The sequence below is a fragment of the Osmia lignaria genome, chromosome 4, assembly GCF_051020975.1.
Source record: "Osmia lignaria lignaria isolate PbOS001 chromosome 4, iyOsmLign1, whole genome shotgun sequence".
In the NCBI taxonomy this organism is placed as follows: domain Eukaryota; kingdom Metazoa; phylum Arthropoda; class Insecta; order Hymenoptera; family Megachilidae; genus Osmia; species Osmia lignaria.
The window spans coordinates 4,599,462-4,615,643 of NC_135035.1; the positions used below are offsets into that span (position 1 = coordinate 4,599,462).

Sequence of the window (16,182 nt, forward strand, 5' to 3'; positions counted from 1 at the left end):
TATGGTGGTAAAATAAGAGTTTATTTTGGAAATGCAAGAGAAAAAGCCCGAAGGCGTAAAGAACCCTTGAAGTTTGATTTGTGTGTGTGAGTGTGTCGCGTGAGATATAGATGATATCGTGTATACGAACGTTCGACGTTCTATAGCGATTTGTTAATCGCGTGTTGTGGTGTTTCGGGAAGCAGCTCCCGTAGGAGACTCCTACGCGAACTAGGGTTCCGTTGGATCCCCTGCGCAGGGAGACGTTTTTGGTTGCCGGCGGGACCATGGGTTTGTAATCAGTGGACAAGGCAAGGTCCCGGGCGTTATGGTTCGATTGTTGCCGCCGCGAGGTCTCAGGTTTGTAGTCCCGATAAGGCCTCGGGCGTGATGTTTTGTTGGTTGTGGCCGGCAGGACCTTGGTTTGTATTCAGGGATCGGCAAGGCCCTGGGCGCGTTGGTGGTTTTGGTAGAAAACTAATGTAATCGCGGAACAGCATTCGATTTCATGGTAGAAAACTAATCGCGGCAAGACACTACTAAATTCCGACTACGCGGTAAAGAAAAGAAAAACTGTTCGACCGTTTTCGACCGTGGTCCGTTGAAGACTGTTTTATTGAGGCAGGACTCATTCCCAAGTGCTTCAACGTTATCTTTTTCTCAGAACGAAATTTCGGTTAGCCCATATCGGGCACGTTTTACAAACACTGATTATTGAAAGTTTTAGACGGACACTCCGATAGCATGTATTCAACATAAGAGGTGAAAGGGAGAAAATAAGTATAAAGAATACATAAATTATGTAACACCGGAAGAAAGAAATCATTAAAACAATGAAAAAAGAGTTCCATAAAATATTAATGATTGAAAACATAGAGGAAGCAAAAGATGTTTCATTACATGCAATCTGTGATAAAGACAGGAAGACTATGTTTAGAGGATTAGAGCGTGATGTAATATTGTATAATTGTAGTGTATAAATATTTATTGTTCTGATGATACTGAGCTGTTAAAGTTATACTAATAAGACGCAAAATACAACTAGTAATAAGTATAGAAATTAAGTCGAGATAAGTAATGGGCTATTGGGGAGAGTTTTGATAAGTAATTTATATTGTACCAAAGATATTTTGTAGAAGCCCCCCCCCCCCCCCCCCCCCCCCCTTGTAGTAGACTGTAAGCCTGAAGTACAAATAAAGAATAATAAAATAATAATAAATTTTGCAATTGTAATGACAATGTAGTAAGTGTCATTTTTGGCTATTACACCCCATAAGTGGACTACTACGGAGAGTTATGACCACAATACTTTTTTATTATAATTTTTCATATTTCCTTAATAATTAATAATCTATTAAGTAGATTTTATGACATAAATAATAATGAAAGGTTTTGATAAATCTTTTTAGTTGTTGAACCTTTCAACACCACAGAGTTTTTATCGAGGATAAGATTTCGCTGAATTTCGTACAGGCAAACCATCGGAATAAGTGGTTGTTGAGGGATGCAGTGTCGCCACCTATAATACCGACCCAAATGAGGTCCTCTCGACGCGAGGACCAGGACGTCCATGAAATTAATTACGTTACATATCTTTCTTTTTATATAACGTTACACCCTTCCTTACTTATGATATTATTAAAGTATTAATAAGTGCAGAATACAAGCGTGTTAATAATGCTCTTACCCAAACCCTAACAGTAGTCATACCGCCCCAATTGCAGCGCTTTTCTTTTTAAATTGAAATTAAGTAAATCAGACTTGGAAAATAGATTGAATATATGACAGACATAAAGTAAAATGGTTCAACTTTCATTTCCTATACAGTACAGGGTGTTCCGGAACTCGCGTAACCCCGAAATGGGGGGTTGCTGCGGTGATTCTGAACAACTTTTTCCTTGACCAAAATGTTAATTGAAGCTTCGTTGTTAAGTTATTAACAAAAAACACTTGCCAATCAGAGCCAGCGTAGAGCGCGCGCTGAACCACGAGAGCGTTGGCTCTCAACCGTGCTCGGTCGTCGTCGTGAACAAACGCATTGGCACAGCTTGGGTATCTAGGAAAACGTGAGACTAATTCCACATCGTTGTTAATTTAAGACGATGTAACATTTGTCGCATGCTTCTCTCGATACCAACGCTGTGCCAATACGTTTGTTCGCGACCACGACCGAGCGCGGTTGAGAGCTAACGCTCTCGTGATTGAGCGGGCGCTCTACACGCGCTCTCATTGGCCAGTGTTTTTCGTTAATAATTCAAAAACGAAGCTTCAACCAACATTTTGGTAAAGAAAAAAAGCAACCCCCTATTTCCGGGTGTTACGAGAGTTATGAGACACCCTGTATAAATATTAAATTTCGGTTTGATTTGGCATTTTCTGATTAAGAGGAAAAATACTAATTTTTATTTTTCAAAGCTTAACATTTTTACAATTTAATGTAATTTTTAAACTAAGAGTAATCGACTTCATTTTTTCCCTGATTATAAAGTTAATATTTTTCAACAAATTTAATACATATAATATTGAAATTAAAATTTCATTTATACTATTAAAAGTCCAAGTGGTCAACTCACTCGTTATAGCCATATCGGCCCCCCTTCCCCTCCTAAATTGACACTTATGATATTCATATTTCTTAATTATATACCAAATTTTATAATATTTAATAATTAATAATTATATTACCTTATTTCTAAATTACTTTTAATATTAATATCGTCAAAATTAAGATTTTGAGAATTCCCGTTTCTCCTGTAACCTCGTTTTCCCCACAGTGGCCTACTTTGCTCAATACTTTACTTGAAGTGGTGGCTAGTCAGTTTTGTTGTAAGGGAATGACTATCTTGATATTAGGGGAGTAGACTTACTGATAAGTAAAGACCATCTAACTTCCGGTAGGGGTGGAATCAAGCCACCCCTTAAATTTATAGTATTAAAAACCAGTAAAAAAATTGTTTGCACGATAAGAAAAGTTTCTTAATGCTTTTCCAGTATAACAATTAGTTTCATTCTGAAACTCAATACGTTCATAAATCAGAAATTTTTATTTTTAAATTTCTTACATTTTGTAATAATTTTCTATTATACTTCAAAATTTTGAATCATTAATATTTCAATTGACTAAGTCTTACTCAATAGAATTAAAAAGATATTGTAATATTTTCATTCTTTGTGAAGAAAGAAATTTCTAAAAGTACATAAAAATCAGCTTAATTTCCTTGAATATCAATTTCCATTTGTATTTATATGTTTTTATAACCATCGGACACACGATGTTCAATGAAATTTTCATTTCCATCACATGATGGATTATTTTAAAAGCATGAATATGAGCTGTGGTGATTGCATGAAGCTTTTCAATGCATTTGATGATATTACAACGAGAACGTTAAGACGAATGTCCACAGGGTGTGGCAATCTTACCTTTGTAAGATTTCCTTCGTGCAGGGTACTCAGTGATGGCCTCTTGGCACGGCGACTCAATCTACAAACAGAAACATTCTTATAACTCGCAGTATTAGCGAAGGAATAAAGTTAATTAAATTAGGATAAATTCATGAATTAAATAAGAATACCTATTAACCCTCGCATTACCAAGGGGGAGATATAATTTACTCATCATATCAGATTTTGTGTATTTGTTTTACTAATTGATTCAATTAATATTTTGAATAAAATAATATGTATTGAGTTTTGGCATATTTTTTAATGCTGTGTAATTTAAGTTTACAATTTCCGAAAATGTTTTGTTCTATAATGGATATAAAGTATCATTAACACTAAAACTACTAAAGGGGTCGAAATGACTGGTTTTCAGTTTCTTATTTTAAATTATAAATTTTACCGTGGTATTTTTGATTAAATGTATGTTGACTGTTATCGAAGTAAAGGATGAATGTAGATATATATTAAATTATGTTTCATTCTTTATTTATTTACTTTTTATTTTTTAATCGACATTATTTTCAATTTAAAAACAAGTGTGCATCAAATGTCAGTAGTTCTAGTGTTAATTTTGAATAAAATATTATTTCAAATTTACTTTGGCAAATACTCAAGTTGTTCTTCCATCATATTAACCTTTTTAATTCTTAAGTTATTAGCAACTCTTATCAATTTTTACAATCAATATAAGTACAATATAAAGGGAGGTTTGACGAGGTTTTTTAATATAAAATTGAATTGGGGATAAAGAAAGGGTTGTGATACGTATTTGTACTATCAGTTTTCATATATATTACATAAATGAGTCAACATTCTTTTCTGACTGTTGCGTTGCAACAAACATTTTCATATGTATCCATTGGTTTGTTCTACGTACGCTGCTGTTGAAGTTCCCAAGATAACCGTAACTGTCCTAACGATAATGTTTCCTACCCGAGACGATCATTGTGCCAAAACGCTCAAAGGCAAATTTTACGAATAGTATATCGTTATAAAATCATTTAATACGTTCACGCCAGCAGCGCGGCGCTGCTATTTGTGTTTCTCGCCGTGGGGCGGCGCTCGTATTTATGCTTTAATATACATTAAATTTTCAACTATATGGCAAGTTTTTCTTATTACTGAACGAATTACATTTTTGATGATACGCACCATGTGTGAGTACCAACATTCAAGTGTGAGGCACCGGTGGTGCACGCCGCTTGATGGGAGACTCGAGCGTGAGCCACCGGTGATACGCGCCGGTGTGATCGTGTTAAGCTAAATCGAGAAAAACTCAGAGTACCGTTTTATGACGGTTACTAAGGTTTAGACCGTTTATTACTTGTCAAGTACACGCCCTGTACTTGCCCGTTTTCTGACACTCACTTCGAATCCCTTATGGTCACCTTCTATCTGCAAAGTTACAACCAATCCGATCTCTTCTTTTCATTTTCATCCCTAAGCGAAAATTTGGCTAGTTTTGACGCGTTGGCGTAATTAAATCCATATTCGTACGCATTGAACACTGACAGAATAATTTAAAAGACTGCGTAGTACATGTTGATATCGCTTTATAAGTGGAAAAAAGAATATGTCTGAGAGATCAGTGCCGGTACACATGTATCGACCGGAAGCTTCAAAGGGTTTAATGTTAGATACAGTGTATTTACGTCATAACCGAAACCATAGTCTTGTTTAATGTTTGGCGAGATAGGTATGTTAGAAATTTGGAATTCGTGGAATCCAACTGAATGACCTATCAATGAATGGAATCTGACTATATGGAGGTTTATTATCAATTATTGGACCGATTGCAGTTGGCACTAATAAAGAAACGTCCGTATCTACAGGTATATATACTCGATAGGAAGTGTCTTTCCCTATTATACTCTTTCCCTAAGCCCTAAGCCAACCCTCGAGTGTGTGCAGCAAATCAGACGTTAGATAAAGCAGACCAATGTGGAAGGGAAATGGCAAAGAATGATTCACCCTCTGTATTTTCTATACATCGTTTCATTGGACTATTACCTTTCAGAGGTTTACAAAACCATTTGGGTTTGAAAAATTTTGACTGAATTTTTCATGTTAAAAGCATAGGATTTTTTTCCAATAAATAATTGAAAAGTTGGTGCAGGATTAATCGTTGTAAGTAAGCCGTGTCGCTTTAACTCTTCTAGAAAGAAAGGAATACTAAATACATAGTACTTATAGTGTGATTTGATATATGTACATACAGCATGACTCATTTTAATCAATCCAGACAATTATTAACCCAGACAAATTATCAGAAATCGTATCAGACAAAAATTGTTGGGTTTGAAGGCGGATATTCGATGGTAACCTTGATTTGATCGCAGGTGACATTATTTAAGGTCATTTAAAGGTCACTTCTTGTTTTCCAAATGGAATGACTTATTTTTGAATGCGAAAATTGATAGAGTATGAAACATTACATTAAAAACATATGGTAATATGTAGGGTCAGATTGACCTTTACGGGATCATATGAAGGTCAACTTATTTTTGCATTTGAAATAATAGTATTTGTCTATTATTTGGTTACCTGCTTGGATTTTTTGCAAATTTCAATACACTCAACGGAGTTATTTAAAAAGATAGAATATCCTTAAAAAAGTGTTGCAAACAAATTGTAAGTACTTTTTATAATACATTGAAAATAAACGTAAACCTAATCTAAATCTGTAGATTTGTATCACAAGGCGGTTGTGATACTCTTTGCAATACTATTTTTTAATAATATTTTTCTTTTTTGGGGCGAAGCGAGCGAAACTCTATGAACGACTGATAGGGGTTTTTTTGTGACTTTTTAACTCAAAAACTAGATTATCAATTTTGACCATTCTCTGCAAGCCGATCACAGTGGACACTGTGAGTGTTTATAAAGAAAAAAATCAGAGATCGGTGGTGTCTTTGAGGAATAGTCAGGTAATTATTGAGAAAAGGTTACACCTCACCCATTTTAATGAAATTGAAATATGTTTTAAAACTCGACATTTTGAACAACTTTTTCCTATACATATAACCGCCGCTCGGCCATAGTTTTCGAGATATTTTCGAAAAACTGTTGAAATTAACACATTGAATTCTGGCCATCCGTGTGTGTCCATGACAACGTACGCATTAGTATGGGATCGCCGCTTTTCTACTGTTTTTGCAGGCAGCAGCACGGCGACCGACATCAATATATATATACATATATTACGGGTGGGCTTAAAAATTAAATTTAACTAATTTTCATGATTTTGAATCTCAGTATGTGTGTCTGGTCGCCGTCAGGCTACCAGAATATCACTTTACCCTAACCTAACTTAATTCACTGATTAGGTAGAGTAGATTAGGTTAGGTTAGGCTATATTAAATTCCCAGCTGCCATCATAGCTACGATACATTGAAATCATGAATGCAGAAGTACTCTGACGATGAGTTGCATTGAACTTGTCGCAGTGAAGTTGGCTACAAATTCACTAACACATTCACACCGCGTCGGTGAGTCGATCTCGCCCATCGTCTCACCGACGCAGCGTGAATGTGTTAGTGAATTTGTAGCCAAATTCACTGCGACAAGTTCAATGCAACTCAATGTACACAAGGTATATATTGCTCATCGGTCGCCGTACTGTTGCCTGCAGAAACAGTAGAAAAGCGGCGATCCCATACTAATGCGTACGTTGTCACGGGCGCACACGGATGGCCAGAATTCAATGTGTTAGGTTCGACAGTTTTTCGAAAATATCTCGAAAACTAAGGCCGAGCGGAGGTTATATGTATACGAAAAAGTTGTTCAAAATGTTGAGTTTTACAATATATTTAAATTTCATCAAAATCGGTGAGGTGTAACCTAATTTCAATAATTACCCATTGTGCCGTTGATAGAAACTCGATATCTCTATTCATTTTGAAGATAAAAAATGTTGAATTTTTAGGAATGCAAAATTTAATATTCGTATAACTTACGAACGGCGACAGATAATCGAATTCTGCAAGTTGTGCTGAATTGTGCTACTCACAATCGTTAAAAGTTTATATTAGCTTAAGTGTCAATAAAAATTAACGAAAAAGCTTGTGGGTGAATCAAAAACTTGAGATTTTCGAAACTTCTTTAATTGTGCCGGATTGTGCTAGACTAACACAACAATTTTTCCTAATGACAAAATGTCGTCAGATCGCCAGATTTCGCAGCACTGGCAAAGTTAGGAATCATATGTTAGGAATTTGCATGCGTTTAAAAGCTGGATAAGTCCAAGAGAGATTGGAACCCAAACATTGTATGCAGATATCCAGCCGAGGTGTCGATTCTGCATTCGTACACATCGTTTGTACTCAACCGGGGAGTCGATTCTGTGTTGTTTATTCTATTCTTATTGTTTATTTATTGTATTATTATTCTATTATTATTGTTAGCTTGTAAATTACTTTAATTTTCAATGGGAAGAAACTGTCCGGTTTCATGGAAATTGTTCCGTTCGACGGAACATCTGCACGAGGACTTCGAAGGTTAGTTTATGACGGGTCCATTATGCGGCTGTTTGAGCTACGACATTTCAAGGTTTTTTCTTCCAATTTAGTTTCTCGATTTCTTCTTTGTACCACGATTTAATTTTCTTTTTGTCCTCCAGCCCTTTTCCTGTCATAAACTCGGTTATTCCGAAGGGCGAATACAGAATGGTCACTTCCGGACGTTCGGTATCTTCTGGTTGGCAAATGTTCGCCTGGAGGAAAAACCGCGGTGTGCTGGACTTTCAGGGTTCTCTCAGCGACATCGGTCTCGCCCCACCCTTTCTAGACGAAGATGCGCTAAGGGCGCTAGAGAGGGTGGGTCCAGACCTCAAGGGACACGCTGATTGGTATTTGACATTTTTCCGACGGAGTACCAGTCAGCGCACTCCTCCCGACTCCAACGTCATCGCAGGGGTCGAGTCGAGAGCGTCTCGACACTTGCGTTTCTATCACAAACGAAAGTTTGAAAACCCGCGTCGTGACCATCAACGAACTCAAAAGGAACGTTGAGGCCTACAACCCAACGGAGGAACAAATCCGCGTGGGTGTTCGTGACGAGGCAACGAAGCGCGAAGTTGCCAACGTAACAGAAATCACGGGCTTATCCTAACAACATAAAGCACCTAATTTGCAGTGAATAGTTCCGCAGCATATTCTAAATAAATAAATTAATATAATTTAAACTATATCGTGTTTGATATCATTTTAATCAAAAAGATCTCATAAATGCATTAGGAATAGTTTCATTAAGAATAGGTCAAAAATAAAAAAATTTTATCATTGAATTAGTATTAGTCACACCGATATTACGGTTCGGATCATATTACACGGCTTCCATGTCGAGCGTCTCGTTTGCCAAGAGGGATCCCCCCATGTGGAAGGGATAGCCACCTTGCACTTATCCAGCTTTTAAACGCATGCAAATTCCTAACGTCTGATTCCTAACTTTGCCAATGCTGCGAAATCTGGCGATCTGACGAAATTTTGTCATTAGAAAAAGTTGTTGTGTTAGTTTAGCATAATCCGGCACAATCAAAGAAAATTCGAAAATCCCAAATTTTTTAATTACCCCAACCTTTTTTGTTAATTTTTATTGACACAAGTTAATATCAACTTTTAACGCATGTATCTCGCAGATTGTAAGTAGCACAATTCAGCACAACTTGCAGAATTCGATTATCTGTCGCCGTTCGTAAGTTATACGAATATTAAATTTTGTATTCCTAAAAATTCAACATTTTTTATCTTCAAAATGAATAGAGATATCGAGTTTCTATCGACGGCACAACGTAGCACAAGTTATCACAAATTATTTAAAAAAACAAAAAGTTTGTTTCGGCAAAAGTGCGGGGCTAGTATAATTTTGTTTTTATTTATTTTCTTAATTGTTATTGATGTTATCGATCTCTTGTTTGCGGCAGAATTCAGCACAAACATAGCACAATACGGCACAAAAAAGAGAAACTCAAAATTCGAAAAGTGCGGGACTATCAAAAATTTGGTTTTTTTTAATTTTCATGAGTATGCTTTGACTTACAGAGTTGGGGTTTACGGCACAATACGACACAAACGTAGCACAATACAGCACAATTTCAAAAAATACAAAATTCGAAAAGTGGGGGGCTAACTTCACACACGTGATGGTGGCCTAGTTAAATATCGAAACTGGGCAGTGGTTGTTACATTAAATAAGTTTTAAATAAAAATGACAAAATTTAACCTATAACATGTACCACTAGAGAGAGTCAGAGAGAATATGTTTCATTATTACCAGTCTCAAACTTCCCCCTCCCTTTATTCTTGTTAATTCCTCACGTTTAGTTCAACGCGAGGTTGGGAAGCTTAATGGTAATGGCATTAACTCCCAAATGATTAAACAAATTGTAAGAGTATTATATATATTGTATTTGATCTTGATACACGTGTGGCTCGGAAGATAGCGAATTGTTTCGAAATAAACTTTGACTTTATTTATGTTATAATTCTCGTATACGTACAGTTGTTTTATATTATGTTACGTATCCGTCTCGGAAATTTCCTTATATGGAATCGGATGTGCGCATCCGACACCAACCGTCTTCTGGAAAATTCGAGACCAACGCAAAGCAAGGGCGCGGTCCTACGGGTCACGTAGAGTCAGTCCCCACCACTCTTTTTACTCTAATTTTTGAGTATAAAAAGGGTGGCGGCAAAGGCACCTCGGGTCTAGTTGAAGTCTAGAATCAGTTCGATACACGTCAGTACGTTTCTTTTACGGATAATCTCTGCAACGAGGAAACTCTGCGAGATCGGGTATTCAAGTCCCTTTCAAGCACTCATTGTCAGTAACTATACAGTACGTTGACTGCTGTTAAGCATTATTCTGATCGTTGTAGTCCGCCCCCGTTTACTCGCGTTCGTGAAAACCGAGAAGGATTAGATTCTTGCTTCGCGGAATCGAAACTAAACTTTATTTATTCAACTCATTTAAATTTGCAACTTAGAGTTTAATTCATTGAACACCGCGACAATTACACACAATTGTAAGATCCCGGAATAGAGAATAAACTCATATTATTTTAACTTATCTACTATTGTCCAATTATATTGACTAGTCTAGAAATCCACTAAGATGTACCTTTACCGCTCGAGGTACATCAATCAAGTTACGAGACCTAATACTAACATTTCCTGCGGCTTCCTACGTTAGCCATACGTAAGTTCGTCCGCATATCACACTCCTGAGGCTCCCTACGTTAGCCATACGTAGGTTCGTCCTCACGTCTTCACCTTTCCTGTGGCTCCTTACGTTAGCCATACGTAGGTTCGTCTCCACGTCTACTTCCTTAGGCTCCCAGTGTTAATAACAACACTGGTCAAGCCATTAACAAATACCATAACCGAGATTAAGCCCCGGCTACGCAGCCGCCCCCTCCGGCTCGTAACAATTATTTGGTTAGTGTCAACAGAATAATGTCTTATGAAAACATGTAAGAATATCCATTCAAACTATTAGAGTAATCAGCACCTTCAATATACCTAAGTACAATGTTGTAAGTACAGGGTGTAAAAAAATTAAATGTCACGACCTATATAGGGTGATTCTACACCTCTGGATCGGTGGAGATCTGTCAAAGAAAGCGACCGCAAAATTGACCTTGACCCCTAATTTCAAGGTCAAATTTTTTTATTGGCTTATCGTATAGTGCTCATCGAGGGGATAAAAAGTCTGAAAGGAACTATGTGCCGGAAATCAACCCTTCCCCTAGAAAAAAGCCGTCAAAGTTTCCCTATACGTTAATGCATTAAACGTTGAGTCGCGCGGTACCCCTCTCCAGTGATCTTGGCGCATCAGTCTCGCGTATCGCTCGAATTTCATGCTATAGGATAATTCTTGAATTTCAATCACAATGCCAGCATATAGGAAGGGTAAATTCTAAGAGAGCATATTTAAAAAGACAAAATAACTACTGCGTTTAAATGAAAATAAAAATGAATTTAATTCACTGAAGTTTTGCACTTCGAATATAAACGCATATCTTACGAGCTAAAATAATTTCGTCCCGCTTCGTCAATAGCACACCCGTCCGTCAACAGATAATTAAATTATTTTAATTAAATTATTTTATCACATTTATTACCTTATTATATTTATTATCATATTACATATTATTTTTTATATTATGTTATATCATATATTATTACTTTTTATACTATTATTTTATATAATTCTTTTCTATTATATTTTTATTATTATTGTATTACTTTTATTATTGTTATTTATATATTATATTACTTATCATACTTGTATCATATTATATTATATTACGAATGTTTCGATTAAATTCATTTTTATTTTCATTTAAACGCAGTAGTTATTTTGTCTTTTTAAATATGCTCTCTTAGAATTTACCCTTCCTATATGCTGGCATTGTGATTGAAATTCAAGAATTATCCTATAGCATGAAATTCGAGCGATACGCGAGACTGATGCGCCAAGATCACTGGAGAGGGGTACCGCGCGACTCAACGTTTAATGCATTAACGTATAGGGAAACTTTGACGGCTTTTTTCTAGGGGAAGGGTTGATTTCCGGCACATAGTTCCTTTCAGACTTTTTATCCCCTCGATGAGCACTATACGATAAGCCAATAAAAAAATTTGACCTTGAAATTAGGGGTCAAGGTCAATTTCGCGGTCACTTTCTTTGACAGATCTCCACCGATCCAGAGGTGTAGAATCACCCTATATAGGTCGTGACATTTAATTTTTTTACACCCTGTACATATACAATGTGTTACATACATTACTTTAACATTTGCTTATGTAACACTAGTAAAATCACCAACTCGTCTGTTTCAGATTTAACAGCTTTTTAGGCGAGAGACATTGGTATAATTTGGACTTTCTCCTGGAGTGGGCCAAGTTCCTTAAAAATTTTGAAATTTTCGAATTTTGAAAATCTAGAATTTTGGAATTTGGAAAATTTTAGGATTTATAATTTTGTAATTTAAAAAGTTTGAAATTTTTGAATTCTTGAATTTTGGGAATTTTGGAATCCGCAAATTCTGGAATTTGGAAATTTTGAACAATGAAATTTTTGAATTCTAAAATTTTAAAACTTTGGAATTTTGGCACTCTGAAATGTAAGAAACTTTAAACGTTGAAATTCTAAAGTTTTCAAATTTTCAAATTTTAGAATGATGAAGATTCACATTTTTAGGGAGGGGTTGGCCCAAATTTTTAAGGGGAGTGGGGGACTCACCCTGGTCTTTAAGTACCTAGTTAGACCAATGGCAAAAGACTTGAGTGCACGCGCGTGTGTGAACAATTCATGTGAACACGAGGCATTTCTAACGGCAAATTACACAGGGTGCCTCAGGTCGGGCAGTACAACCGGGAAGGGAGTGATTCTATAAGAAAACTTTCTATTAGCCGAATTTTTTCTGTTTGAGCTTTCGTTTCAATAAAAATGGAATTCAAATATTCGTTGAATACATTTGCACTCATAACAAAAGTACCGGAGGTGTAACTCACCGATTTTCTCATACGTGCTAATTCGTTCATTTAAGAGAAAAAATCGCCATCAAGTGTTATCCCGAAGAACTGTTTTTTTCTAGATATCTCGAGAACGAATTGGAATTTTTTAATAAAGCTAACGGTAAACTATTTGTTATAAAAGGACAATATTATGGACATTAGTTTTATCCTAAACAGTCCTAGGATCCCCTAACTTATATAAAGAACAATAATATTTTTTTAATCCTTCGTTCGAAAACAAAAGCACAAACAGTAAAAATGTATTGTTTTTTATCGGCTTATTTTTGCTTGTAGAATCATCCTCTGCTCGGTTGTACTACCCGACCTGAGATACCCTGTATGTTGGGGAATTAGAGAGCGCCAACTATATTAGAGAAATATTCAATAATTAATTACTTGAAATACCGGGCAATATTATCTCGGCGAGATACTGAACAGTATTGAAATGCTAGAGGTAATTTATTACACAGAATTACTAATGCTAAAATATAGGCAACAACAAAAGTTTGAAATTTACGTAAACCATTTATTTCTCGAAAAGGTCATTTACGAAACAATGTGTAATACTAATATCCTGTAAACAAGTATCGAGTTTAGCAACATATTCAGGTGAAGTGAAACAGTTGCTGCAGGGTGTACGTGTCAAAAAGTTTGTTTTCTCCAAAATGCGAAAGTTGCTCCTAAGTCTTAAGCGACTGTGTGATTGTGTATATTTTGTCAGCTGTCGAAGATGTTAAGGACAAATGTTACAGGAGAAAATTGATCTCGGAAGAAAAATTGGTCACAGCTGTGAGAAGATGGAAATACTCAAGAAATATCATAACATGTAGTTTGTGTAGTGTTAATGAATGTAGATATACATTGTTGTTCTATTTCTGAAATTTGTAAACAAAAGTTGGGTATAGTTCCGAATAGCCCCGGCGGAGGGGGGAGGGGGAAGACCCCAAATATCAAACGGTATCCACATCAGACCAGTAGTTTTAGAGATATTAATTAAAAGCTTCCGCAGAATACATAGAATTCTGCATATACAAACATGACTAACACAACCATCCCCGCTGTAGAAATCGTGGTCGTCGAGTGTCAAGTAGCCGATGACACAGTAGGGGGCCTCGACCTGAGTATCTATAGGGTGTCTCAGATAAAATAATTTCAATTTGGGTATACTTCCGAAAGGCCCCCCTACCCTAGGACAACCAAACTTCGAATTTACAGTAATTGAGGGACGAGAAATCGAATGAGATCATTTTCAGAACTGGCAAATAAACCGTTCTCGAGACATACAGGGTATTCTAAAAGTGTGGGACCCCCCTATTACCTCGATAAGAACGCATTTCCACGGAAAATGACTAAAACAAAAGTTGTAGGGGTCTTAAAGTATTATTTTGTAGTGACCTTGAACTTAACCTTGCATGTTAGGGTTAGGGTTAGGTTAGGGTTAGGTTAGGTTAGGCGGAAGGTGCCTGGTGGGTGTAGTCGCTAACCCACTCAGGGTAGCTTTTTCGTCCCTAATTCAACATTCCTTACGCCGACAACGGGTCAGGTGTTGGGTTTTCCCTACACGAAAACGATAATTGGCACCCCCGTGTCTGGATAACGTTAAGTTCAAGGTCACTACAAGATAATACTTTACGACCCCTACAACTTTTGTTTTAGTCATTTTCCGTGGAAATGCGTTTTTATCGAGATAATAGGGGGGTCCCACACTTTTAGAATACCCTATATATCTCGAGAACGGTTTATTTGCCAGTTCTGAAAATGGTCTCATTCGATTTCTCGTTCCTCAGTTACTATAAACCGGAAGTTTGGTTGTCCTAGGGTGGGGGGGCCTTTCGGAAGTTTCTCCTTCAATTTTTCAAAGTAATTATTCTTGTGTTTTAGGCCGGCGGAGGCGCTTTGCCCTTCACCACCGCCACGGAGAATATAACCTAACCTAACCTACTACGGTTTGATATTCGTAGACGAATAAAGTGTTACCTTCTGTTCGTATATGTATAACTGGCAAATTCGCCTTACATATGCCTTACATTTTTGGGTAAAATTCTGTGTAAAGTTGTATGCGAATATTTCGACAGCTTGTTATTTCCATTAAAAACAAGAGTCATATTCGTATTCAGCATATCAAAACGAGTAAAACGACGAGATTAATGTAAACGTGAACCACAGTTTACAAAGTAATGCGCTTTATACATATAGGACACCCTGTAGATACCCAGGTCGGGACCCCCTGCTGTGTCATTGACTGCTTGACGCGTGACGACCACGGTTTCTACAGCAGGAACACGTCTGTATAGGCAAAATTCTATATATTCTACGAAAGTTTTTAATTAATATCGCCGGAACTACTGGTCTGATGTGGAAACCGTTTTATATTTGGGGTTTTCTCCCTCCCCCCTCTCCCCCCTCCAAAGCCCATGTCGATTGGCCACCGGGGCAATTCGGAACTACAGCCATATTTTTAATTAATAATAGTAAGTTTCCATCATTTTTTTTATCAATCCTTATCATTAATTATTTATTATCTGTTTAGGAGAAATTATATTTTTAATCGTATCTTTTACTTATTAAAAAATTAATAGTTATGTTGATATTTCGAGAATAGTTACTTGTTTAGAATAATTAACTAAATTTAATGTAATTTAATTTAATTTAGTAAATTCTAATAAATGAAAAATTTGATCGATATATGTTGTAACGTGGTGCCACGTGTGCCCCCCCCCCGTTACAATCGCTGCGCTTCTCCCACTTCCCGCTTCAATATTAAATCCACCAATAACCCTTCCCTTACCTAACTCCTTTTCCCACCCGCCGGTAACGGGCCGATGGAGACGACAAAGAAGACCCTAACAAGCTGCCAACGGAGCTTCGAGGCCGACGACAGAACCAGCACCCCTCCCCAGAAAGGGAGCAACCCGAAACAAATAACCGAAATCCACCAGCCCAATAAAGGCAGCAAAAGCAACCCATGGAGACATCTGTCGCCGAGCCCGAAGAACACAGCCCGCAGCCGTCATCGCCGAGTTCCCATCCGCCCTATCGATCCCGATTACCGGCAGATCGATAATCGATCAATCCTACTCCCGGAAGAGGTCCCAATTTAACGCCGCTGCCGCGACGACGAGCCGCGAATGAGCTTTAGGCAACCGATACGATAGCGAATAAAGAGCGATTTTGAGTAGCGAGTCAGAGCGATACAGAAATTTTGAGAAAAGCGAGTTTTGTGAGGAGACAGAGCGTGAGT

General features: G+C 37.0%; 1 protein-coding gene across 4 annotated transcripts in view; it reads right to left on the minus strand.

Moving 5' to 3' along the window:
- NKCC (sodium potassium chloride cotransporter) overlaps nt 1–16,182 on the minus strand; it is a 120,543-nt gene that overhangs the window by 31,007 nt on the left and 73,354 nt on the right. For all 4 annotated transcript variants that reach the window (XM_076688108.1, XM_034338705.2, XM_076688107.1 and 1 more), the window contains exon 3: nt 3,403–3,463. In XM_076688108.1, the coding sequence (XP_076544223.1) occupies nt 3,403–3,463 (61 nt within the window). The remainder of the gene's footprint in view (nt 1–3,402; nt 3,464–16,182) is intronic.